The 25,787-nt window shown below is 43.2% G+C and overlaps 1 protein-coding gene across 1 annotated transcript in view; it reads left to right on the top strand.

The window, feature by feature from the left end:
• dlgap2a (discs, large (Drosophila) homolog-associated protein 2a) overlaps nt 1-25,787 on the top strand; it is a 184,742-nt gene that overhangs the window by 144,425 nt on the left and 14,530 nt on the right. Inside the window, exons 7-11 of the mRNA XM_030116185.1 lie at nt 4,560-4,628; nt 6,361-6,520; nt 7,844-8,060; nt 15,662-15,721; nt 25,007-25,386. Of these exons, the coding sequence (XP_029972045.1) occupies nt 4,560-4,628; nt 6,361-6,520; nt 7,844-8,060; nt 15,662-15,721; nt 25,007-25,386 (886 nt within the window). The remainder of the gene's footprint in view (nt 1-4,559; nt 4,629-6,360; nt 6,521-7,843; nt 8,061-15,661; nt 15,722-25,006; nt 25,387-25,787) is intronic.

Genomic DNA, 25,787 nt, shown 5'->3' with positions numbered 1-25,787 from the left:
ATCTTCCAAAGCTTCCACTCACCATCCATCCCGAAAAGCTGGAAGCAGTGAATGATTTATGAGGATGCAACAGGAAGGACTATCAGTTGCAGTTATTGTACTCCGAGGCCCCTCTGAATAATGGCGCGCTCAGCGGTGAGACCCAGTCTGCCGGGCTCTGCTGAAAGCCAGTTATTGACCAGCATGGATCAGGCTGTGCAGCCGGCCTCTCGCTCCATTGACAGCAGCGGCAGCGTTATTGAGTCTGCAGGAGAGGATTGTTTGGTGCATTCATTTCAAACGCCAGGAGTGTCCCCGAGGGTGTCATTACTGAGGAGTCCTGATACTCCCCTGAACTCTCTCTAAGCAAGCTGTAATGTGGCCTCATATCTTCCTGATCGCTATAATTTGGGATTGATCTGGTGCAGCTATTACATCCTTTGGCCAGCTGGACTGATATTAGCAAATGTTAACAAAACGCAGGAGAGTAGCATTAAAACTTCTGATTTATTGCAATGTGGTATTATGTTGTCCCACTTTGAATACAGCAAGCCTTTCTTATGTAATCAATGGCATTGTCTTACATAAGGTAAGCCCGTCTCTCTCCTAATCATTTCATCTGCTGCAGATCTAGTTCAGTGTTGAGAGTTGCTGTCATGCTGCATCAACCTGAGATTATTCTGGATCTCTAATTAAGCAGCAACCGAAGTAGGAATATTTTCTCCTCCTCCCAAATAAACAGCGTGCATAAATCATGAGGCAGAGACACAGGATGATAAAACACAAAACCTCTCAATATATACAGTGACTCAACAGCAATGGAAGGAATATTTAGACTTAGACACAGTGTGAAGATGAATAGGAGTACAGGAGGAGCCATTTTTTCTTAGGTCTGTTGTGTAAATCACTGAAAAATCATTCCTTGATGCATTTACTTGCTGCTCATTTGAAGTATTGAAGTTTCATCTTAAGTTATCGAAGGAAAGTTCGATAACTTAGCAGCACACTGATGACCAACAGTTAACAGTCGCTTTAGGAGCTGATTGGAAAACTTTGACCATTTCAAGTTTATTTTTATTCCAGTCATCCTCCACTTTTTGTGGACCTCCTCATGCTGAGTCCACACACCAGAGGCATGTGGCGAGCGCCACCTGACACAAAAGCCTTATGCTACCACGGCTCATTGAGCTTGTTGGGATGGAATTGGATTGAATTCGGGATGAAGACGGCGTTGGGTGGATTTCCTCTGCTCTTGTCTCAATTTGACGTCCCCCCGGGAGCGTTCAGATCGGCCAGGCCCAAATTTGACAGCGGCGGCTCCCTGAAGCAAATCGCGTCGAAGCGAGAACAGGCTGTCACGTTGCGTCGCCTCCTTCCGTCTTCTCCGCCGCTCCGGTGGATGACAGGGTCGCCTCTTTGTTCATACCACCAATAAAGAACACATCAGAGTCGCAGACGGGCCTGCTGAGCTGGAGGAGCTCACGATGCACTCAAAGTAAAGACATCAGTGATTGTTTTAATTAATAATCACTTGCCTTGCCTCGCCCCGCTTCTGAATGGCTCCTGTGCCTTTAAATGAGCAACTGAGCTGACAGCCAGAGTTCGACTTTCCTCAGCATGCCTAGATCCATGTGAAGAAGGGAATAAGTGGAGTTTAAAACTCGTATTGTTTCATTTATGCTATTTCACAGCTCAGTGTCTGTTGAGGGATTGAGTTGTCTTCAAATAGCAAGATTGGCTGTTTGATCCCTCATTTGGGAATGTTTGGAAGCGTTCTTGGCCAAGACTCTTAGGTTATTTTTGACGTGAAAATGGCAGACTTTCTTTGCATTTATGCAACTCGTTTACATGAAACATTACAAGTCACTGAGCTTTTTCAACCATACCACCCTCTCAACTTCTCTCTCTTGTATTACGCTGCACATGGGCATTGCAGTTGCTGACAGTAGTGGTTGAGTTGAATGACAACAGTAACAATATACAGCACCAGAGTGTTTGCATTGTTCACTCTTTTCGATTTCCCAACAAAGAGCTGTACACTACACCATCATCCGCATATGTGATACACAGCAAATACCGAGTGGGCCCACATGACAAAGAGAGATATTTTCAAGGAGCTTGGATGTTTACACCGTACTCTTCTGATTGGAGTATGTGGGGGAGTTGTATTTAAAAAGAACACAATGCCAGCATGTCTGCGTGTACAGCAGTCGCTTTAAACACTGAATTCTGAACGTGAGTCATTTCCAGTCGATGGTTATCGTACGAGTCTGAGTCAATGTGACTGATTGTAAAAAGTATGTTGAAATTACTTCAGCTGTTTGATGAGTTATACAAAGTTATTTTAATATGTGTTACACCAAAAATGTGATTGTAATACAGGTTAAATCTGCTCATAAAATACTCTTTCAGTTTTGTGGGGTTTTTTTGTGTTATTCGTTGGGGTTTTCAGTGAAATAGCTTCAGTTCATGTCCATGAGGGATGCATTGTATTCTCTCCAGCAGTTGAATATGGGATGTGTGGACCAGAGAATGGCGACTACGTCCCTTTATCCCCTCCAGCTGACCGCTGTGATAAACTGAATCTGAACCAGCTTTTTCTGTCATGGTCGAACATACCAGAGATATTTAAAAGACACATTAATGATGATAAATTCAATAACGTGGTAAATTTCGCCATTAGTCATTAGCATAATGAGCCAATCAGTAATGGTTTGTCACTTTCCATAACTGCACTGGCACACATTCACACGCATGCACAGAAGAACATCATCCATTAACATGCGTTTCTTTGAATGAGTCCGGCCCAGTGTCCAATGACGGGAGTCGACCATTCATCCCTGTTTTTGGCAGGTTCCAAAATAGTTCACATTTGTTTGCCCCCCCATCCATGATTAGCTTTTTGAGAGGCTATAATTAATCAGCGTTAACACTGGCAAAGCAGTCAATAATTCCTGATTCAACATAATGTAATTACTCATTTAGATAACGTTGTGGAAGAGCGTTTCTCCCTCAGATCCCAAGGTCAGAGCGGGATTCCAAGCCATTGATTGTGCGGCGCCGTGGGACGTGTCATGAATAGTTAGGCTGCCTTTCAGTTCGCGAGTCTTTTCACACAGCCTCAATTATGACAGTAACGCTGAACACAATGGAAAATGTGTCAATTGTCTCCCGCTATCTGATTCCGCGCGTCAAATGATTGCAACCCTCTTGAAGTTTTTGGCACATGGCTCGAACAAAACACACAAGCGCTTGAAAGGAAATGGTTAGAAACTCCATTTTTAACTACTCAAGTTTTAGAGGCACCGTCATCAAGATTCACTCTCAGTTGATTTTCTGCAATCTACTGACAAATGCCCCAGAGAACATTTATCTACTCTGAACAAGGCACTGAAGTGTTATTTTTTCATCAAAATTGAAATTAACTTCTGATTCCCACATTTTGATTTAATTAGACTGCATGTCCTCAAGCTCACACGATGATTATTTGTCAGTGTATGTGCATTAATGGTACTAAATATAATTAATGGTGACATAAATACATACTGACTGATAATAATCCTCACTTGTTGCTGCCTTAGAATAGGGCAAACCCTTAGTTAATTGCTCCTAGTTTTTGTGTAAAGGATTTTTTGAACGTCGCGCCCCATAAATTAGACCAATGGTTCCTTTATCTGCCCACATCAGGCTGTAGATCCTGTTCCTCATCAAATTACAGCCTTTCTTTGCGCATTAAAAGAGTACTTCCTCTTTTTCCTTTGGTTGCATAAAAAGCAGGAAGCGCAAGTTTCCCATCATCCCTTGCCTTGATATTGGCCGACAATGGAAGTGCATTAGCACCAATCAGAAGCATTAGAGGAAATTTGCTGTGGCGTGATCTGATGAAGGACGACACGATCTCAAAACAGCCTCCCTCCATCTCAGCCTCTCTACAGGCAGGCATGGGCGATGGGGTAAAACACATTTTTTTGAGCCAAAGCGAGTGCTCCTCTCTCTGATCTTGTCAGCTAAAAGCTTTGCCTAAGGAAGGACAGAATTCTGTTTTATTTTTTTTTTTTTCCTAAATCCTCATTTGGCTCAATTAACAAAATCTAATTAGGCACACAGGGGAAAAGTCTGTGGATTATAATGTTTTTGTTGTGTGCTCCATCTGATCTAGTGGTCGTGGCCGTGTTTGTGTGTGTGTAGACAAATTGTGTGATACACTCCTCATTGCGACACTCGTGTTTTTGTACATTTCATTTCAAGAACATCATCTTGATCAGGCAGTTATTGTTTTTTTTTTTTTTTCCCCACTGCCAACGAAATATAAATGTAACATCCTCCCTGTTTTCCTCATCACATAAAGGCCATCTCGGTCATATTGTATCACCCTAATGTTTGCAGCACTTTGGTGAAATAACTCCCAAGCAAACATTCAGCGTGCCGCCGGTTCCATACAGCACTGTTTCCACTGGACTCAGTGACGTCCCATCCATCCCACCCACCCCCCCCCCCCCCCCCCCCCCTCCCCCCCCCCCCCCCCCCTCCCCTCCCCTTTCGTGGGACCCAGTAACTGTGTTTTCTCTTCTGCCCCACAGCTCTTACCGCCTGGATAAAATCAACAGTGACATGCGTAACTACATCACCAATTTTGCTGCAGACTTAAGGTGAATACAGTCTCTATGCCTATCCTCCCCCCCGCCACACACACACACGCCCACCCCCTCCCGCCGTCGCTGCCATGTTGCAGTGGTCAGATGCTGGAGCCAGCTGGCTCGCCGCCCCGCTGACACACTCAATATGGACGCCTCGCAGAGCAAACACTCAAGACCAGTCAATGAGAGGTCACCTGGGGCAAACTGCTCACGCTGGCGGAGCGTCGGGCAACGTCGAACACAATTGTATGAGCCCACTCACCGCCACAGAGTTCTCTCAAACAGTCAGGGTGCGATTTCTGAAGAAGCCACGGGGAAGGATGTTCTCTCCAGATGTTCACAGTTTGACAATCGAATGAGCTGAGAGTGCGGCCTTGAACACAGAATATGCCTGTCTGATACGCACAGGTTAGCTCTTCCATTAAGTTAGGGATTGAAGTGAGGACATTTGAAATGACACAATCCTGAGAAGGAAAAGCACACGGAAGCACATAAGGGTTTAAAAGATTAGAAAATAGTGGTGCACAGTGTTGTTTAATGGGAAGCTGCTCTGTGAGTCTGGCATGACTCTAAACTGCTGGTTAGCAAAAGATTTAAAGTGTTTTTTTTCTGTTTATTGATAACCCGGTTTTACAAATCCTCTAAATGCATCAAGAATGGATTATTCATTCTGCAGGTCGTGATCATCAATAGCAGGAGTTACCCTTCCGATGCATGAAAGTTGGCATCCTGCTTTCACTTGCTTTTAAAATAATTCATAACTTTTTTTTTTTTTTTTTTATGGGTTTCATCCAGTTTGCTGTTGAAGGAGCTTTAATCACCGTGAAAGGAGAATAGATTTTACACACTTTACTTCACATGAAGCTGAGATGCATTAAACAGAAAGATGCGGCTGGATGACCCATTCCTCCTCCCAAGCAAAACTGCATCCTGTATAAAACATTTATCACAATAATTGTGATGTTCTCGTTTACAGCTCCTTCACTTCTGCCCCTTCGCCGTCTTAATCTGTAGGTGCTCCTGCCCTGGGATGTCTCTGGGACATTCATGAGGTTGCTATTACTTTGCAAATGCTGAGGGCCTCGCCGCACAAGATGGATCGGGGAGGATTTTTAATCACGCTGCCATTTTCTTTTTGCCAAACAGCCGCCTTTATCTCTATAAAAAGCTGAGAAACTGCCTACTCATCCACACCTGCTATTAGAAATAGATCCAGAGGGAAGCTCACCTCCATTTGCTGTTTGGAAAGTGGCTCACTGAGAATTTTCTCGTTTACTTAAAGCACATTTTCTCCCTCTGAGTGTTTCTGTCCATCTCCTAACCAGGCGCGGGCTTCCGAGCGTCTCCCTTGCAGTGCTGGAGTAGCACATTTAATTGACCCGGCTGACACCGGGGCCGCTCTCCGCAGTGCTCGCTCACTAACTAGCTCCTGATTTGCATTTCCTTCATTTCCAAGCATTGATTGGACGTTTCTGCAACAACAAGTAGCGAGAAGCAGAAAGAGAGAGATTTTCCCGCACTGGAGGGACAGAGTGTCATAACCAGCTTCCCTCGCCAGTCCCTCCACCCAGAGGAAGACGGTTTTAATAGCGCTTAATTGTTTTTGTCATCAGGTTACACCTGTAGCCCCGACTCCAGCGGCTTGTTTATAAGTTGAATTATAGCTAATTGACTTGCTTAAGAAGCCATGACCGCGGCTGTCATCCCACTCCTCGCCTGTTTCTCTCTGTCTCTCTCGGTTCAGTCAGAGCTACCACCTGCAGGCCACCAGGGACATGCACCCGAGCATTGCCCTGGATCCCTCTGCCAACTACAACTCGCCCAAGTTTCGCTCCAGGAACCAGAGCTATATGCGAGCCGTCAGCACCCTCAGCCAGGCCAGCTGCGTTAGCCAAGTGAGCCAGGTGAGTCTGAAACCTCTCAATTTGGACGAAGTTTCCAGCGCAGCCTCGGATTTGTGAGCAGCGCCCGGCACACGGGGGACTGCTGGAGGGCCCGGGGGATTTCCCTGGCTCCCTCCAGCAGAAATCTAATGAACTCACAGCTGAATTTTTTATTGAGTTCCTCAGTTAATGAGCTGAAATGTCCTTGTTTCTTTCTCATTGCAGCCTTCAATTTGTCAGCGATGTTTTTTTTTTTTTAAATTTCATAGCTTTATTTAAGTGTTCCTTGTTTCACATGACACCTCATTACAGGTTATTTGTCTGGACGGATTAAAGGACACCAGCAGGGGTTGTTGAGATATTCATCTCCTCTCTGAAAAAGAAGGGGCGTATCGATTTGTTTGAAGTCTTAAAAGCTCAACTAAACTCCGACTAATTCCAAATCCCAATAAAACAAGATGTTTATCTCTTATTCCTGATTTTTGCCAAATGAGAGCAGACGGATAACCATCAAAATATTTCTAGTCTGTAAACAGCCATGTGCAACAAGAATCCACGAATTATGCACATGCAGAGAAAATCTTGTGTAAAACCTGCTCTGACGACCGAGACTTCATGAACATGTTGGTCATGTTTCTGTGGCATTTGCAGAGAGCTTGAGGCAATGCAATAAAAGTAAAGGCAGCCAGCTCACAGGTTATCAACTGGCGTGGAAACAATACCGAGGCAACACTATAATACAAAAATAGCTAGTGATAAATTTAAAAAAAAGAAAAAGAAAACATTTTCTTTATTGATTGCTCTGTTGTTTTAGCTTTTAAAACATGGACTCTTAGGTTTCAGCAGCCAGCTGTGTTTTTATTTGAAGTGGATACAACAGACAGAAAGCAGGGAACATTCTAATAAACTAACTAAATGCTTTTTCCAGAAAAAAATGAAGAAATAACTTCACTGGGAGAAAATCACTCCTGTGCGATACGATTGGCTGGCCCATATGGCTGGCTCTATATGGTCCCAAGTGTCACCTGTCATTACAAAAGGGACATAAGATTTAAACCTGAATTATGTGAATGTGAATAAGAATAGTGAGTGTGTGATTTCACTTTTGATGCTTTTAATTCAAATCACTGCAATTAAATTTTACACTATGTGATAACTGGCAATGATTTAACAAATAAAACCGTTAACGATATTTGAATAGCTCAAAAGCTGCTCTGAAATAGCCGAACTTGAAGAGCTGCTGAAAAAGAAGACATCTACATGTTCTTTACAAAGCGAATGAATTAGGTTAAAAAAAAAAAACAAAAAAAGCTGAAGTTCCTCTGATTGCTTGTGTCCCCGCAGGTGAGCGAAACAGAAATAAACGGCCAGTTCGAGTCCGTCTGCGAGTCGGTGTTCAGCGAGGTGGAATCCCAGGCCATGGAGGCGCTGGACCTGCCCGGCTGCTTCAGGACCCGGAGCCACAGCTACCTGCGAGCCATCCAGGCCGGCTACTCGCAGGATGACGAGTGCATCCCCCCCCTGGCCTCCACCGTCACCTCCACCATCAGGTCCACCACAGGTAAGGACAGCCAGACTCAGAGCTCATCACAACATTACAGCACATCACATCCTGAGTGTTGGTTTTATTGTTATGAGTCCTGAAAAACTCACACCCAAAGATTACATTTGGCATTGATGTCTGTTAAAAGTTAAAAAAGAGGACAAGTCCTTTAAAGTGGTTTTGCTGTGAGACAGCTTCGTATCTGCATGAATCACTCCTGTATGTTTCCATTTTTGATGGAGGTATGATTACTGTACACTTGTGAGCTGTGCCAGTTCATCCGACTGTATTCTGGATACAGTGCTTCATCTGCTCATCCACTGGATGCATCAGAGAGTAAAGCTATGAACCCTATTGAAAATCACTCACAGATAATGTCCGAAAACACAAATCAGTTCAGAACGAGTACCCGGCTTCTTTTTTTTTTTTTCCTCTCCACTACATTTTGGAAAACTGACTTTCTTTACGGTGCCACAATGAGCATACAGCCTGATGTCAAATCAAGCAAAGAATTGCACAGTGAGCGTATGCAGAGTATGTTCTGTCCAGCTGAAATGTCACAGATTGAAGATTTGTTTGCTGAACAAATATCTTCCCTAAATTATTCTTGCCGCATCGCGAAGTTCAAGTTTACACACAATGAGATCCTGTTACAGAGTTGGAGACAATTGTGTTGTGACTTTGGTAATAAATAATGTAAATCTGGCAACAATGACACTGATAACTGAACTGTCACACTGGTTAGTCAGACACAGCCAATATGCGTCTGTGCTACAATAAATCTAAAGCTACTCAGCCGACGACACGTGCATTTATTTATGACACTGAGCCTTGATACCTATAAGAATTGTGAGCTGCTGCTGGTTTCAACAATTCCCGTCATTGCTGGATTCACGGAGGAAAGGATAACCTCTTTGTGCAGATGAAGAAATGTGGGAAGAAAAGAAGAAAAACCGCCCGGACAAGAAGTCTGAGTGGATTCCACCTCCTCCCACACAGATACACGAACCAACAGCATCAGTTGGAGGATAATAGGGAGAGTTAGAGGTGTGGACATCTGGAGATGTGCTTATGATCAATTTGTCATACCCGTAAATGTTTGCTTACACTGCTTTCTCTGTAAACCCAAGTGTCTTTGCATTTCTAGGATGCAGAGGTTGGTGTGTGATGGATTTTGTCGTGCTGTGACTCAAACGGTCGTACTGGACCTCACATTTTTCAATAGGGTTCATACTGTACTTCCTGATTGATGGGAGAAGGTTCCAAAGCTTTGCTCATCTTTGCCTCTTTTCACTGCACAAAGTTCACATTTCCTTACCTCAGCTGAAAGCAGAAGGGCATGCTGGGACTGCTACCAACACCTCATTTATGAGATACATTGTCTATTCCCTGTGATGTGTTTGGAAAGCAAGCAATTTCAGCTTTGTGCATTGAAAAGATGTGAAGAATGCATGCTAAAAAAAAATTAAGGGCGAGAAGGCAGTGTAAACCATTCATGGAAATGAGTCAAAATGGGAGTATTTTCTCACTACTGAGCCAATTTGCCAATTGTAACGTCATTACAGAGATTGAACCTCCAGAATGATTTCATCCAATAATAATCGATGGTACGCTTTTGTGCTAATTGAACAATAATCATAAGGTTAGCAGTCAACTGCTGTAGTTTTCAGCTATTATCTCTTTTTGACTCATGGCATTCAATGCATGACTTGATGTTACTGCTTTGTGGCAATAAAAAGCACATTCTCTCCAGCTGCTCACACCTGTGGCCTTATCACAGATACATATTTACATTTGTCTTCCAGACAGAAATTATGTGCAGGAAGACTCTTGTTTACCCGACCAGACCAGTATAAGTGAGGATCTGGCAGACACGGCCCCTTTGACTCATGACGATCTAGGCTGTCCCATAAGAAGAGACAGGCTTTACCACCAGGAGGCCATGGGGGCTACAGCCAAGCCTTTGTCTGGACCACCTGTTTCTCCGAGCCTGTTCAGATCTCCGAGATCTAGTGCTGCAGAACGCCCGTCCCCAAAAGCCATCCAGGCCAGTATCAAAGAGTCGGCCACGCTGGCTGCAGCCATCAGCATGCAGTGGAAAGAAGAGGTTTCGGCCATGCGTCGAGAGCTGGCCGAACTCAGGAGGGATCTCTGTAAAGAGCTCCGTGCTTTCAACAGTAACTTCAACACTTTCACACAGCATTACAACACTTGGTCTCCCCAGGCTGGGAGCACGGCAACCGGAGCTGGGTTGGGTTTAGGTGGAGGGGTTGAGACAGGAACAGGAACAAAACCAGGGCCCCCCGGGGAAGGAGCAGGTCCAGGGGCAGGAACTTCTGGAACCTCGACAATCGATAGAGGTACTGGGGGAGCGAGAGAGAAGAAACCCCAGGTATCCAAAGTGTCTGTGGGCACTCAGGCCAGAAGCAAAGTCTTGGTCAGGCAAAGCACAGCTGATGCAGCTGTTAATTGTCCAGAAGAGAAGGATGAAAAGAAAGGGGCTCGTCGAAGTCTGCCCAAACAGCTCTCAATGGATCCGAGCATTCTTGCTTGTCCGCAGTCAATGTATGTGGAGAGTGCCATACCACTTTCTTTAGATCCAATACTTCCTGGTACTGTTAGAGTCACCCAACCGGAGCTGCTTGACACCAGTGATGTTCCTGCCGCAATTAAACCTGACCCAAAATCCAAACCTGAACCAGATCCAGACCTGCCAGACCATGAAATTGCCAGCACCTCTGAGAGTGGCTCTAATGAACCAGCCACCACCACTGAAAGTACATTGCCACTTTCATCAGACATAGCTGTTGAGAGCTCTCGGGATTCATCAACGATGGAACGAGAAATTGTTCCACAGCTAATAAATACAGGCCAAGCTAATGAATCCCATTCACATGCTGAACCATTTCACCCTGATGACATCAAATCCCCAGACTCCGAACGAATTGAAAGAGATAAGATACAGCTCCCGTTTCCAGTCCCTGTACTGACTGTCTCTCCACCAGAGGAACAGGATGACGAACAGTCAGATTCAGAGTCCAATGATCCTCTCACTGTGGAAAATCCAGAGACATCCCCCAAAAGTTCTGATCCTGTATCTTTGCCATATTCAGCAACGGAGGATAAAGCGCCCTCAGACCCAACGGATGTAGATCCGGAGCCCTCAGAATTACCTGTAGAGTCTCAGCCCAGTCCCAACAGCCAAAGCCCAGTGTCAGTCTGCGAGGAACCCATAACTGAACTTGATAGTGTTACACCGCCTAATCAAGTGACTGATATTGTGTGTCCATCAATTGTAGTATCAGAGTATTTTGACACAGATTCTCCTGCTAGTCCAGCCGACAGCGACACGAGTCCAGATCCCATTGTCACCTTTCCCGATAATCATTCAGACCCTCCCCTTGAAGAAAACACGGCCGCCACCTTTGCTTCCACTTCACATGAAACCCAGCCAAACACTGAACCAGAGTCTCAGGAGTCCGAGTGGCCACCGTTACCAGAACCACTCGATACCACCCCTATATACCATGCTGACCTTGTCCACTTTGACTTAGTCATGTTGACCTCTCTTGATCAAGATGACCTGGACTCGGTTTTCATGGATCCGGAGCCCGAGCCTTTTGACCTGAGTGTTGATTCCTCATCGAATGCTGAGGATTTAGACCCACCAATGTACCAACCAGAAGGTCAGAGTTCACCCCTGCCTACTGTTGACCCTGCCTCTATGAACCCATTGGACCCTTCACAGTCACCAGAGTTGGTCTGTTTGGATCCAGCAATGGAATATCGCTTGGCCCACATGCCTCGAACCGCAACGCCAGATTTACATGAAGCCACGTTCCCGCAGGTGACCGTCACAATATCTCCACCGAGTTCAGTATCCCCTGATACCTCCTTGGAAATAGATGTTGAACCCACAAGTCCAGCCCCAGATTCTCCTCTTCCAAGTCCAGATCCATCACCACCCCCTGACCTCCAAAGTCTGCCTTCAGTGGAACTGGCACACATGGAGTCACAGGACATAATCGTAGAGACACTGGAGTGCATCGATGCGTCCCAGGACACAGTGGGACCCGACGACGACGACACCAGAAGTAGTCTGGACAGATCATCGAGCGAGGAGGCCTTCCTGTGGTACAGGTGGCAGAAGAGGGGCCACAGGCGGTACTCAGTCCGCAGAAGTGCCAGTGTGGAACTGTGGAGCGGTAGATACGAGTACAACAGTGCAGAAATCACATATGTGTCTCTCACTCTGTGAGATCATACCTCATCCTCAGCAGACAAAATGTAGCCCAAAATATATTCAGAACTCTCGGTTTGTAGCTGCCAGTTCACTGTAGAGAAAACGTGCAGATCTAAATGTCATGTGGTCGTTGGCATTTGAGCAAGGACTTCCCTCTGCACACACGGCAGCACTATTCCACGAAGACAGACTGCATCTATAGCAGCACAACCTTGTTTTATGGACGGGAAAACACAGCGGGAATGTAATGAACACTCCGAACTAAAGTGCTTAAATAAACAGCGACTGAAAGCAGAGTGAACTTCTCTGAAATCGCTGCCACCACTGATGTGAATTATCTTCCAGGACAATATCTACTTATTTCAGTGTGCTGGCATAAATCATTGAACTCACTGGTAAAGAACTGGACAAGACGGTCTAATGCGTACAAAGCCTCGACAATCGTTGCTGGCGAACTTTCTGTTTCGTGTCTCGTATTTGAACTCTATGATTCGTCACTCTGAAAGAAGAGTGAAGTAAATCTTGGCAGTTATCATATAACTATAAAGACATATACTGTTTACTATGTGAGCTGTTGCAAGGACTGTTTAAAAGACTATGGACGTGATACTGTGGAATGATGTTTGCACAATCTTCGATGGAGCTTGAATATTGTAGCGTTGCAGTTGTGTGTAAAAGTTTGGGCAACTAAAAGTTACTTTCAGATTTGAACGTATTTAAACCATTTTAACCTAAATAAACAAAAAAAATTAAGCAGTAACTATAGCAAAAGTTTAATTCACATCGTAGCAAATCGATAGGAACAAATACTTTCCTCGTGTAACTTTTGCATACAACTGTAATTTGTCGGAAAAGCAACTCATTATTTGCACACACTGAAAAAATATGATTACCAAGCAGGACATTTACCGTATGTAGCCTGTTCGAACAAACTACAACCTGTTATCCACATATCTGTCAAACACACTAGCACACATACCCACACACACACACACATCTTTGCTGGTAAATATATCTAAGAATATGAATATAAAGAAATATAAAATGTGTCTGATAAACTGACTGTGAAGAGAACAGCCTGTGATGAGGGATGATACTGTATTTTTTACTGTCAGAGATCATGTTAACGCTCAGGAATCAAAGACTGAGAATGTACTCCACTGGGACACAAGTGACATGTTGAATTGTGTCCCTATAGTATATAAAAAAAAAAGAAAGAAAAAGAAATGTACATCAAAGTGTGGATATTTTTTCAATATATGTGACATTGAATGATGACAATACTGTTGTAACAGTGCATGACAGATGGAATATTTTGTGCATTTCATATACCGTGCCTCCCTGTATGTATGTATTTGGTTCTGTTCATGGTTTTCATTTTGATATTCAGTGCAATCAGAGACATCCTACAACCCACCGGAGACGCAGAATTCTGTTACCAGCAGTAAGAGGCTAAAAAGGCCGGCGAATCGCAAGTTATATCTGTGCTATCTGTCCAATTAACGGGCTCTATATGGATTCGCCCGCACAAGTCTGTGCTCTAATAAAGTGCACTGGAACAAAAAGAGTCTTTCAGCCGAACATCAATGAGCTGCCAGAAAAAGATTTTCCCCGTGTGTTGTCTTGAATGGAATATGTGCAGAGCACTTTCTGAAAGTTTGCTAAATTAGCTGAATCTGAAAGGTTTTCAGAGGCTTGGGAAGTTAATTAGGCTGCATTGTGGTTTTCATTTTGCTCATTTTACCGACGTAAGAATCCACAACTCTGTTATTCTCAGAGCGTCCGCCATGTTTAACTTTGCAGAGCTGTTATCTTCAAGTAGCACACAGTTTAACCTTTTGTATTGATTTTATTGTGTATATTCATGACATATAATTCCATAGTGTCTCATAATGGGAAGGAGAGATGCTGATAAATATGATGAATTACCCAACTGTCATATATTTTTACATTACATTTGCCTGTGTAACAAAAAAAAAACCTTACATTTATTCACACAGACTGCTTAAGATTTTCTTTATTCATTTTTTTTTTTATTATTATTAAAATGAAGCCCGAATGAGGCCAGTTGGAAAAAGTGCTGAAACATTTTCCGCAACGACTGTGACTGTGGTGATCATTATGGTTCTCGTCGGCCAGCAGCACTTTAAAACACACATTAGAGGAGGTGCTCATGCTTCTGCTTTGTCTTTTACACTTAATTTAAGACGGTGGTTCTGAACTGGTCTGACTTTGTGAAAAGTGCTCAGCTTACAAAATTTATTGAATTAAAGTAAGATCCAATCTGAAAAAAAAAAAGATGGTTGATAAACATCAAAATGAGCAGCAAATGATGTTGGAGTGAGTGAAATAAACTATTTTATACATAATTAGCTGGATTTTAATTAAAATCTGACCTTATTACCTCAGTAAAAAATGCGTTTTTTCAACAGATCCCTCAAATATAACATCAACCTGATCTCTATCAATGTAGTTTCAAAAGCCAGCTTCAGTTTTGATGGCTCCATCCTTTCATGTGGCGGTACTCTGCTGCACAAACACACACCTTCTTTTCCTCCTTTGTCCTCCATGTAATAATAAATAGCAAATGTATCATACCTGTGTGTCTACATGCTAAATTAGCACATGTTAAAACATTGTCTGGGTCTTCTATAGTGTGAAATGGTTGTTGTCAACTCGCATTATGAGGCACTATCACAGGCAAAGGCCCGAGTTCCAAAAGTGGGTTATGAACCACCAGTTGAGAACCGCTGAATGACTAACAGACAGAGAGATCAAGCATCGATCTGATCAGTTAGGAGTCGTGTCGTGAGCACACTGCTCAGACCACTAATGGTGCTGAAACAGGTCAGATTCATTTATTCACAGATACAGATGTTCACATCTGCTTTTAAAAGTGAATGTTAAAATGCAATATCGTTCAAGACTTCTCATTTCCTGTAGAGTTGCTTGAAGGGACAACACGTGACACTGAAGTGCTTCCAGTGTTTGTTTACCTTTGTCAAGAGTTTCAGTTGTTTACCTCTTTATTTACTGGTGTTGACGATATTATATGTACCTTTAAGTCATTTTGGAACAGCTGTGTCAGGTTGTGCATTTCAAAGACAAACCTGAAAATTGAGCATTTCAGGAAACTTCTCAATTAACCAATCTCAGCTCTGTGAAACTGACTAAATGTGCCAATTTAAAAAAAAAAAAAAAAAAAAAATTCCAAAGAAAGAAGTTTGAGATCTCGCCGTTCCCGATGGTTCCTCTAGTCTGCAGTGCCTCCCTGGATCCAGTGTTTCTTCTGTAATGTGAACAGATTGGACTGTGTGTCTGGGCGACTGTGCCCGCTCTTCTGAATGCTCCCCCCCAACTCCCCCTATGTTTTCAGGGATCCAGTTCTGCCTCCCCTCCACCTGCAGCATTGACTGGACTCCCCAGCAGACCCCAGGTAACGTGAATGACGAATACAAGCTGTCCCGAGGCGGCTCGCAGTTGTCCGGGGCCTTTCAGTAATGAGCAATTACTCACCTATTGGAAACCCAAAAAAAATGACCAAGTATGAACTTGGTTAAAGGTCAGTTTATGAATGAAGCGAGCAGTGAGTTTAGAGCAGAGATAATGAATATTGACCAGTTTTCAGGACCTTCTGTTTTTCATTTATGTGGCATTCGCCACAGCAATTACATTGATGATATTGGGGAAAGTGGTTGTATAAGTAGCCCTGTTTACATAATAATGGTGGCCAGAGCCTCAGAAAATGCAACTTTTGAAAACTTTTTGAAAACCTTTCTGAAACAATACAAGAACGATGCATTTTCGCTCAAAACATTGTTGTGTAAACTGGGCCCAAATGTACAGTAAGTGAAAGTCACATTTGAGCGATAAGTATCATAGGACTCTGTTTTTATTTCAGTATTTATTTCAATACTGTTCATGGTTTCTTTTCAGAAATCACATAAAGGAGCTTCTAAATAACAAATATCATTAAAAATGTAACTTTTTCCTCAGTTTTTAGTTTTTGCTTTTTTACAATACCAAAATATAAACTGATCTTATGAAATAATATAACATTTAGAATGTCTTGACTCATTTAAAATCTTTAACAATTTATCAGAACATTTTGAAACATTACAGTTTGTGCAATCAATCAAAAACGTGCAACTCGGATTTTATTTTTTTACATTTTGTTCCAATATGTGATGCACCTGGTGCTCTTGGGGAAAAAAAAACAGTTTTTTAATCTGTTCCTCCAATCAATTCTTTCATTCATTTGCCACCTAGTCAAGTTTCTTCTTGATGGATCTCCCAAACATCATTTGGAAGGAAGTAATCTTCTTAAGGATTCTTGAAAACATTGACTGTGATGATTATTTCTTCGACTGAATAACTTCAAATCAACAAAACAACAGAAAAAAAAAGTGTTGCAACAAAGATGAGGGAGTCTTATTTTTCATTTCATATATGATGACCAAAATAGAAAGGTGGAACCTGCCAGCTGCAGGACGTAGATACTCTCAAGATGATAATGGAAGATAATGGAATGGGTGGTGAAGACGAATGACAATTTGCAGTAACAAGCTTAACTGAACACAACAAATTAGTGCGAAACCACAATGCCATTGTAGCATTGTCAGTTATTTTATTGCCATAAAAATCCTCCACTTGCTGTTGAAGTTAGGTTCAGATTTGGGTTTTATTTCCATTTTTATAAAACAATGACAGCCGGTAACTCTACTGAGACCTGCTGCACACTGTGGCGTGCCCCTCCACTCTCACCACCACCGAAACTCCAGACCTGATGGAGCGATAAGAAGGAAAAAAGAAAGGCTGCCTTCACCTTGTGGCTCTGTCTGTCTGTCTCTTTCTGTCTCTGCACTCTCACTACAATAACTACTGATTCAGCTCCTCATAACAATAGCAAACTGATTTTATCACATGTTAACTTTAATATACCGATTGAAGTTCCTCTCACTTGGGTGCTTGTTTTAATGATTGCACTCAGTGAGCTTCATCAGCTCAGTTAGTCTGTAATGACTGCATTGGAAATAAGGATAACTTAAAAAACTTTGGCTTACAATACTTTATTTGAGTTGTTGTTGCACTGATTAAAGTGTAGTGATTTTCTTTTAAATGCGACATTCCCATCCATCCATTCATCTTTTTGTATCAGTTATTTTTCAAAAGACAGGTTACACCCTGGACTAACCACAGGACAAACACTGAAAGACACGCATGCAGAGAGAACATGCAAAACTCAACACAAACAGGCCTCTCGGACCAGAACTGAAGTTGGTTTCTTCTCACAAAACTTACACTACTTTTGTTCAAGGAAAATATAAAGTAAGATGTAGACTATTCCTGTTCTGTCAAACTGTTCAGAATGTCCAAAATGCTCCTGAGTGAATTTGAAGTCAACAGGTCCAGACTGCACACATTAATCTGATGGATAAAAACTGAGACGTTGCAATAAAGCGCTTTTCTTATTGGGTGTTCCGAGTCGTATACCAGCAAAAATTTTAGCTTTATTGCACAGGAAATATTTTCTACTGCCATAGCTTTGTTTGGTCCTGGTTGATGCTCCCAGCGCTCACAGTCTCTCCTTCAATCACGTGTTTTTGGACTGAGTGAAAACCCATCTGAGACACCACCGTGCCCAATGGCATCACCTTGTAATATCCAAAGGGAACACTAGGGGCGCTGGAGCTCCCCCAGATTCAATAACAATGGATGGAGTTTCTCCACCTCCACCAACACACTCCTCTGATTGAGAGAGGCCACGCTGCTGACGCACCTCATTGTTGAGAGTGCTTTCCCCGCCCTCGCTCGCTAATTTACGACTGCGCCGCTTTCTCAGACCTCCTGCCCGACGTCCCCCCCTCCGTCCAGAAGGTTGCAGTCCACGGACGCCCGCGCCGCCCGCCGTCGCTATCGTTAGCTTTCGTTGCGTAGGCCAGTGATCGATCTCGCCGACAGGAAGCTAATTTGTTGCGGTGAAGGGTGAGGTTAAGAGCGGGGTGACGTGCAGATGTTTTTCAGCGTGCCTCCAGGAGCCGAAGCAGAGGGGAGCCTCCATTACCGAGCGCACGGGCCATCATTTAAGCGGACGGTGTGACTTTCACGAAGAGTCGACCATTAGAAGCGTCGTTGAGAATGCCCTTGATCCAGAGATGAGGAGCAGTTGGGGATAAAATGACCACAATTCTTCCATTACGGGGCTGTTTTATTTGTTGCTAATGCTGCTTCCGCTCCAGCCATCCATCACGTTGGACCCTGGACACTTTCTGAACTCTCACAAACCATCAAGCGGCGGTTTAGTAACTTTGAGTAACGACTCCCCGGCTCCACTCTGTCATTGGCTGTTTTTCTATTCATTTCTTTATTGTTTCTGTCTGCCTTGCTTGTGATAGCGCCCGTAATGGAGTCCACCGATCCGTCTTCCCCCCCCCACCCAACTGCACGTCATTTACATATCCTTAAAAGCCTTCCTGCAAAAAAAAAAAAACAAACCGCTGCATTTCCGTTACCGTGATAAATCCAATCTGGGTGAAAGACTCTTAACGACGTGTCACTCAAGAACCCCCCACCCCGAACCGAACGTCTATGTTAGCGTACACACCGGCCCTGATAGATGGAGCGGTCCTAACAGAGACAGAGTGGTTGAATCACTGTCTTTGTGTCTAACGTTAATCAGCCTGCCCCGGCTCAGTTGTGGTTGTTTGTTTGCGAGCGAGAGATTCGCCGGTGGAGATTCACGTTGAATATATTACCTCCTCCGTTACATTGTACTCCGTGAACCGAGCTTCATCTGTATGCGCGGACGCTTTTTAGCCGATCGTGTCAAGGACGTCCGTGCAGTGTCACTTTATTTGAAAAAGCCATTTGTGTTTCTTTTTTGAATGGTACAAAACGGCTTGCTTATCTTGCACACAAAGCTAACACGGCAAACCAAGGAACACTCCTTTAAAGAGATGTGAAAAACCTGAGTGTGTGAGTTGAGCTGTGTGCAGTCTGATTTTTTTAGTGCTCATAAATCGAGATGCACTGATGCCACTTTTTTGAAGGACGAGCATTAACCTTTCGCTACTTGTTGATACCGATGCGACTACTTATTAAACACCATTAAGTTGTCTTAATGTCTGCGTAGCATTTTCTCAGCTAGATAATCACAACAACACAACTTCATGACCTCTAAAGTGTGACATCGCTTTCATGCAACAGTTATCTGTTTATTGGGTAATAGTGGTTAAATATTAAAAACCACCATTTATTTCTTTAATCATCGGTTTTGTTTCCGTCAACACAAATAGCGTTTCCACTAAGCAGCACAAAGATGTTATGTTTCATTAGCTTCTCTCCCAAACCGGCTGACAACCAACTGTTAAAAGCTCATTTATGCTCCGTGTTTCCTGCAGAACGACAGAATCCTCGGTCTATATTCTGCATCTGTATTTATCTTCACCTCCTGGAAGCTTACAGTAACAGTGGGCCAGTGATGAATAAACAGTGATGAAGAGCATCTGTGTGACACCTTGAGATGTTTATCTGCCTCATTGATCACCGCCACCGACAACGCTGCCTCAAAGATCGCTTCTTAATTTCGGCATTAGTTGAAAAATAGTCTCAAATTAAACTTCCTTCATTTAGATCGCCACTTGCTTGCATCTGTTTATGTATATGAAGCATAAATAAGTCAAAAAATCCAACCAGAAGCTTGAAAAAACAGATGGCAGACACAATGTCTGCTAATCAATGCTAAAAGTACAGTTGTAGCTTTGCTAATTTGTAGAAATAAGTAGAAAAACACTATTCTAACAAAGCGCTTCATCAGTTCTGAACTCACGGCATTGACTCAGATCATGAAGATATTGAAGCTTTGGAAATAGAGAATCTGTTTAGAGAAAGAAAAAGCATTTGTGGATCGGATTGCTCGATAACACTTGTAAATCAACCAATAAAAGCAGCAATAATCACATAATAATAATCTCTGAAAGATGCTCTTTTCCTGTGTTGCCAATTATCCGCCATTCTCCAATAAACTTAACAACGCTGCTAGATTCGCACACATAATTGTTATTATTATTGATGAAATTGTTGCCCGCCCACTTCACATAGTAGAGCGGCTTTATTTGGGGCGGGGGGGTTGGGATCAGGGACGAGTGCTTTGTTTGAAATGAGAGAGCGAGTGTGTGTGTGTGCCAGGCCGTGTTCATCTAAATGCTGAGTAATGCTGCCACTGCCAAGATGGGGGGAAGAATTATGACTCCCCTTTGCACGACTGGCTGGCTAATAATGGCTCTATTTTTGGTCCTCCTGCTGAATCATGCCCCCTGAATGGGTCATCTCTTTCCTCCCTTGATCTCCCTGCACTCCCTGATTTATCCTTGCTCTCCATCACACACACACACACACACACACACACACCGCCTCCTCCCCCTCTTTCCTCTCTCCTTCTCTTGCCGCCGCGTCTCTATTTTCCCCTCCCTTCATCCTTCCTCATCCTTCACGTGCGCATCCCTACATCCATGTGCCGTTCTTTTTTGTGAATGGACAGCAGTCTGACTCATTAGGCCCCTCCGAGCAGAAACATTCATAGACCAGACGTCTGTAGCTATTTATAAGCATTTGCCAAATATGGGTGAGAACCAGGCCAGAAAGGTGGATTTTCAGTGTTTTGGGTTGAATGTTGGAGGAGAAGTTATTGCTGATGAAAGCCGGGATCCATAAGAAGCAGAACAGTGGTTGTGCTGGTAGTTAGATGCTTTTAATTTTAGTCAAAGGGAATAACAGTCCAACTTTAACATACGTCCTCACAATTATGATTTCTTTTCAGAAAGTCCCAAATCGTCCACTGCATCCTCTCTGGCACCCCCTTATCATTTTAAAAGCTATGCAGACACACGCGTATTGTTTCATTGTTTGTTCATTAATAAGCTGCACTGCACTGATCTAAAATGGTATAAATTCCACTCTGCAGGTTTCCGAGGCCCGCATAGCGGCTGCAGCTCATTAGACCTCAAAATACCTCCAATTTTGGTCTCACAGGGACTTTTTAAATTGCTTTGTGTGATGTAAGCATTTGTAAGACTGAGACAATAACAGCGGGGTCAGCACAGGCCTGGTCTTTGTCAGGGAAAACGATAACCCATAACTTGACCTGCAGCGTGACTCAGTGTTCTTCCTCTTTGCCTCCTTCCTCCGCTCGGCTCTGGGCTCAGAGCTACCTGCCGCACTCCAAGCTTTGATCAAAAACGCATGAAACGCAGCTCGCGCTTCAGATGTTTCAGGTCGTAATTGCACTCAGCGAGGTTTTTTTTCCTCCTTTCCTCAAAGCCTTGCTTGAAAATAAAGACGTATCGGAGCTTCTCGTGACCCGCTCCCGAGTCCATCTCTCAGTGGATTAAGTCCACATTCTCATTTGCACTTGAAAGAAAATAATCCCCCTTCTTTCTGTCATGGAATGGACAGAATAAGAAGATGAGAGTTGTCAGCCTTCCTCGAGCAGGATCCTCCACACACGAGTACCGTTGATTACTTCTCATCCATGTTGGACGGGTCTCATGCCACAAAAGCTTTGATGAGTTCCCTCACTGTATTAACCTCGTCTTATTCCTCACATATACTGTTCGCACTCCTCATACATTAACCTTTCACAATCGAAAGTTTGTCTTTCAGTGCACAGATTATTACTTTTTCCAATAGTGTGACAATTTGGAAGCATATCAATAGAGATCAGAGCTTTAAATGTTTAGAAGTTGTTGATCGGTTAACTCACTGAGTTAGAGTTAATGTGACCACGTGTTAAAGCTGGGTGAGCATCGATTGGTAAATGCGACTGAAGAGAGTGCTCTCGCAGCTCAATCCATGACTTCAGGTTTTAATATCTTCTGTTTCATTTGTGTTGAGCTGAGAGTATTTTGATGCCATTTGTGAATTTACTTCTTCCATTGAAAAGGTGAGCGTTCTGAGGAGCAGAGCAGAGTAAAGTTTGCTGGACACACAGAATCGCATATCATCAGCGTAGCAGTGAAATTATTGCAAAAAGATATTAACAACGAGGAGAAGGTCAGACTGAAAGGGAGAGGACCTAACACTGAGCCCTGTGGAACACCGTGTTTAACGCTGACAGTGTCACACAGATGATTATGTGTTTGAACTCTGTCTTGTCTAAATGAAGGGTAAGATTAAAGAAAATAAATTATGGGTTGTTCTCACATAAGGCTGTCCATAAGAAATCTGATGGGAAATGATCATAAAATGACGAGGAGTGAGAGACTGTCTGTGCTGTGATTTGAATAGAAATCAAATGAGGTTGATTGTTACATACACATTTGAATGGTCCCAGTGTGATTGTGCATTTTGATGAGTTCAAGGCCAATTTTGCAACTTCAACCAAACATAATTCAAGTGGTTTATGCTGATTTCATCAACGATTATCTTAATTATCCATGGAAAAAGTTGTGGAACAGAGTTATTTATATCAGGACTCTGTATCACATGAACTTAAAGAGCCAGTTGCATTTCTACTGCAGCACGTTGCTGTTCGAAAGGAGAATTGCAAAGCAGCAGAAAAGGGCTTTAGGTCAGTGCTGAGGATCGCTTCTGTGTAACAAATCCATGCTTGAAGGCAATAAAAGAGCAAAATATCATCTGCTGTTCACTTGTGACCTTTGTGTCTTCCTATCCCACTCATTAGTAAATAGAAAAATCAAATACCCACTGTTCTGCTTTGGCGATTTAATCAGAGCTCAGCATCGAGCATGAATCCAGTTCTTCACTATGTTTTGGAAAAAAAAAAAAAAGCTGCATCTTTTAAAAGAGGAGTCTCCTCATGTTGTGAACAATGTAAGTGCCCTCCAAATTACAAATAAGAGGAGAAAAATAGCTCTTATCTCCTCAAATCATCTATTCAGGAGGTCTACAGCACAGAAACCTTTCAGGGCTGAATTACTGTAATGTGCCACTAATGCACCCGGCGACACCCCCTCGTTGGACCAACACCCCTGCAGGTATTGACACTAGTCCAGAGGAGCCTCTCCAACAGTTTTCATGCCGGATGAGAAAATCACAACTGCATCAGTCTGAAATCAGTCCTGCACTGGTACGAGCACCTCTTTGCATTTTAATAAGCTAATTCTTTAAAGGTGTAGATCACATTGCACCTAACAATCTCTCGTGCCCAACACCTGTGTGGCATCATTTATTTTTGAATCATTATAATAGCATGCTGAGGTTTAATAATGTATTCACGCAGAGTTGAAAATAGTTTCTCAAAAAGTCTGCATATTTTTTTTTTCCTAATTTAATTGACATTTTTCTGGAAGTTATCCGGAGAATGTCAGTGATTATTTTGAGCTGAAACTATTTATGTTTGTCAGATTGTTTTGTAGATGTGAATGAGCAGATGGACGGCACAAAAAGAATTTTAACAGATGGATTAGAGCTTTGTTGCTTTTGGCTTTTAAAACGCAGTAATGAAAGGGGCTTTAAAGTAGATTATAAGCCGTGTGTGTGGGAGGCTGTTGAGAAAGAGGTAGTAATATTTTAATGTTTGATTTTGGAAAACTTTTGTAGGTTTTTTTTTTTTTTTTCCCAGTATATATTCCAGGTTTTGTTAATGATTATTTGCCAGTCTGCTGATACAGTCTTAATTTCCAAGTAGTCTGGAGGGGGAGATGAGTAACTACTCACAGCTGATAGCAGTTGTCCCCCCCACACGCCACACTTGGCCACGCCCCACCACCACATATAGAAAATATGAAGTATAAAAAAGTAACAGAGAAATAGCAAAACCATAACAGAAGAACTTTTAGTGGAAAACTAAGAAAAATTAATAATAAATATTAATTGAAAATGAAGAAATATTTACAATATTATTCATAAAATGTGTAAACGGGACACGTTGAATTTCAATTTACAGAAACGAAGACAGTTTAACCAAATTAGGTTCAAAAACATTCGGTTCAAACATCTAAGTTACCAAAAAGTACATATTTAAAGGTGCATTAAGGAGTTTGCACGTTTTATGCGAAACAGCGCCCCCTGCAGGCCTTGGGCATAATGCAGCTTAGTGAAAAACTCGTGCCTGTGGCTCGCGTGCACGGAAGACAGGAACTCCTTCCTCGCTCTTTTAGTAGCGCTCGAGTAAGATTTAAGTTTCTTTTACCTGGTGGAGTCTGTGCTTCTTACTTTCTGGAAGCTCCTGCTCAGTTGTTGCTCACTAAGCAACTGGCGGAGTAATGGCGGACAAAACGAAACTTAACTCCATCAGTCCAGCTGGAGCGTGCAGTACGTCATCCTTTCAAATTCTCCCCCAAAAAATTCTGGTGCCGGACCGGCACTGCAACTTTCAAGTGACAATTTAGCGCTGTTAGAGGTACTTGCAATGAATATGTCAGGGCACACTGTACACATCATTAAAAATGTGTAACATATATATGGTGGAAAATAAGTATTTTTAAAGTTGAAAATCTCCTTAATGCACCTTTAAGTAATGACGAGAAAGAAAACAATTTCCTCTGCTAGGAAACAGTAAGTCTCAAATAAACACATCCAGAATAGATCAATACATCGATCCTGGAGCTGTTACACTAAGCTTGAATCATAAATTTGTAAAAAAAATGATTGCATCTGTTATGAAATCCTTATACAAAATGCTAATTTGATTGTTTGTTCTTCTTCATTCATATAAAATGTGAATCTTCCAAAAACTAAGACGTTTTCCCACCTTTTCCAGCCATCACCTACACCCCGAGCTACAAGAAGAACCCCCCTCCTCCGGTCCCGCCTCGCACCACCTCCAAACCGCTCATCTCCATCACGGCCCAGAGCAGCACCGAGTCCACCCAGGACGCCTACCACGAGGGCCGGCACGCCATGTGGGCCTCCGACGGCCTCACCCTGGGGCTGAGCCCGGGCCGGGCCCTCTACAACTCCACCGACAGCCTGGACAGCGCCAAGGCCGTGACCATCGCCATGGAGGCGGCCGGGGCCATGTCTGGGAAGAGGCACCCGTCCACGGACTCCCACAGCTCGGTGCTCACCTGCGACAAGGCCATCCTGGTGTCCAAGGCCGAGGAGTACCTGAAAACGCCCCGCTCGTCAATAGGGATACAGGTCAGTCGTGAGATGAAAAAAAAAAAAAAAACACTCAAAAAGCTCAAATACTACTTCCCCTCAGACCTGTGCGTAGGTACGTTATAATACAGGATACTGTCACACACGCATCCATTCAGCTGAGAAACGGCGCTCTCCTTTCAGCAGCTAAAAATAGCCAGAGTGAGTCATCTTACTGCAACCCATTAATTAAGATTCAACTCATGCCAGAGCAGGTTTTAGTGAATGGCAGTCCACTCCTCAGTCCATTCACGCACTCTTTACCTACGCGAACTTTTTCTCTTTCTGTCCGACCCTATCGGCGCCTCGGTCTTCCCTCCCCATTCCACCTCCGGCTCTGTGTGATCTTTCCCTGGATTTGTCTCTCTCTCGTTCTCTGGTTCCCCGCTGAGGGTCTGATG

Source organism: Salarias fasciatus, chromosome 19 (assembly GCF_902148845.1).
Source record: "Salarias fasciatus chromosome 19, fSalaFa1.1, whole genome shotgun sequence".
NCBI lineage: Eukaryota > Metazoa > Chordata > Actinopteri > Blenniiformes > Blenniidae > Salarias > Salarias fasciatus.
Note: the sequence above shows the minus strand (reverse complement) of the source record. Positions and strands in the feature narration are given on the sequence as shown.